Here is a 2,035-nt window from a genome sequence, read left to right as displayed (position 1 = left end):
GGCCCCGCTGTCCTCGCCGACTTCGGCCATGTTCGCGCAGCTCCGAGCGGCCTCCGGCGGCGGCGCGGCGGCGGGGGGCGGGGCTCCGCGGGGCGCGGGCGGGCGGGCGCGGCATCCCGGGCCGGATCGCGGCGGAGCGGAGTCGGAGGCCGAGCGCGCGCGCGCCCCGCCCGCCGGCGCTCCCGGGGCGGGCCGGGGAGGTGTCCACCGCGCGCTGCCCTTCCCCGCACCACCCCCCGCCCCCAGCTCGCGCCGCGTCCTGGAGGGACCGGGGAGGGGAACCCCCGAAAATCTCACCGGAAAGGTTTGCTCCCGGGTCACTGGGGACAGGGACAAGTGACCTCAGCCGTCTCCGGGGCCCGAGTCGCTCCCTCCCTCCGCCCACCCTCAACTCGAGCTCCCGAAAGAAGGGTTTTCGAACTGTAACTGAAGTTTGCCTAAAGATGCTTGCGGTCCCTGATGCCCTGTGTGCCTTTTTGGAGTCATTTATTCACTCGACAAACAGCCAGCTCAAATACCCCCCGGGAGACCCACGCTGGGCACCAGCTTAAAGGCGGCAGAAACCGCCTTACCCTTAAAACCATTGCCCAGCTGGCTCATCGGGGAGGCAGATGCCCGGCCAGTGGGGCATCGAGGCTCGGACCCCTTTAGTGCTCCAGTGTGCTGGTCATGCCTTCCTCCTTCAGCCGGGTCCCCTAAGAAAGGTGGCAACGTTTCCAACATTTAATAATTATCGAGGGGGGCGCCTGGGTGGCTCAGCCGGTTAAGCGGGTGCCTTCGGCTCAGGTCATGATCCCAGGGTCCTGGGACGGAGCCCCACATCGGGCTCCCTGCTCGGCGGGGAGTCTGCTTCTCCCTCTCCCTCTGCCTGTCTCTCTGCCTACTTGTTCTCTGTCTCTGTCAGATAAATAAATAAAGTTTTTTTAAAAAAATAATTATCGAGTGTGAGAACCCAGACCCTCCGTGGTGGAGCTGACCGTTCGGTGGGAGCCGCAGACCTGAGTCAAGTCGCCAGGCCTGCGAGGCATTGCTGGGTCATGACCCGCGAGGGTGCGGGGAGATGGGCGCCCTGGGGTGGGAAGCTTGCCTGCTTACTCACTTTCCGGCTGGACCTGCAGTACATATTGGTCCAATCATCACCTGAGCGAATACATAGATAGATACAAACATAGATAGGCAAGTGTTTGGGGGGGGCAAGTAACACATTTTTATGAAAAGCTGTAACAAGAGAACCTACTTGACAGAGGGAGGAGGACAGTAAAAAGGGGGTCAGGGATCCTTAGGGAAGAAATGACACATCCCAAGGATGATTTGGGGGGAAGAGAGGGTTTGGGGGCCTGGGGGATGGCATTCCAGCCAGGGGACAGCATGTGTTAAGGAAGGGAGGGTGGCACCTTCAGGGCGATTGACAGGTCCCTGGGGGTGGAAGCGACAGCGACCATGTCAGCTGAACCCGATTAGGCAAAAGAGCCTAAAGGGCCATTTGGGTCACGTACAGATTTAGGTCTTATTCTACCAGCCATGGAAACCAGTGAGGGGTTGTGGGCAGAAGGGCAGCATGCAGACCCACGGATCTGAAATAGAATCACTGGCTGTGTGTGGAGCCTGGATCAGAAAGGGGTCAGTGACTGTGAGGGGCCAGTTGGGAAGCTGGTGGCCCAGGCAAGGGGGTGTTGAAGGAGCGAGGTGGACAGACCTTGGGGGATTCCAGCAATATTTATGTCATCCAAAGGCATTTACATACACACTCGTGGTAAGAAGGTAGAATGGTGCAGCCGCTAGAGAAAACAATATGGCAGTTCCTCAAAACATTAAACATAAAATGACCATATGATCCAGCAACTGGACTTCTAGGTATAGAACCAAAAAGGACAGAAAGCAAGGTCTTGAAAAGGTATTTGTACACCCATGTTCACAGCAGCATTATTCACAATTGCCAAAAGGCGGGAGCCAAATTTCCATCGACATGTGTGGGATGCACAGCCAAGGGAATATCGCTCAGCCTTGAAAAGGAAGCCGACTGACACCTGCTACC

At 58.0% G+C, this 2,035-nt stretch overlaps 1 protein-coding gene across 1 annotated transcript in view; it reads right to left on the bottom strand.

The window, feature by feature from the left end:
* Positions 1-1,123, bottom strand: part of FOXK1 (forkhead box K1) — a 72,971-nt gene extending 71,848 nt beyond the window's left edge. Inside the window, exon 1 of the mRNA XM_032394093.1 lies at positions 1,100-1,123. Coding sequence (XP_032249984.1) covers positions 1,100-1,123 — 24 coding nt within the window. The remainder of the gene's footprint in view (positions 1-1,099) is intronic.
* Between the last annotated feature and the right edge of the window lie 912 nt (positions 1,124-2,035).

Source organism: Phoca vitulina, unplaced genomic scaffold, assembly GCF_004348235.1.
Source record: "Phoca vitulina isolate PV1807 unplaced genomic scaffold, GSC_HSeal_1.0 scaffold79, whole genome shotgun sequence".
Taxonomy (NCBI): Eukaryota; Metazoa; Chordata; class Mammalia; order Carnivora; family Phocidae; genus Phoca; species Phoca vitulina.
Note: the sequence above shows the minus strand (reverse complement) of the source record. Positions and strands in the feature narration are given on the sequence as shown.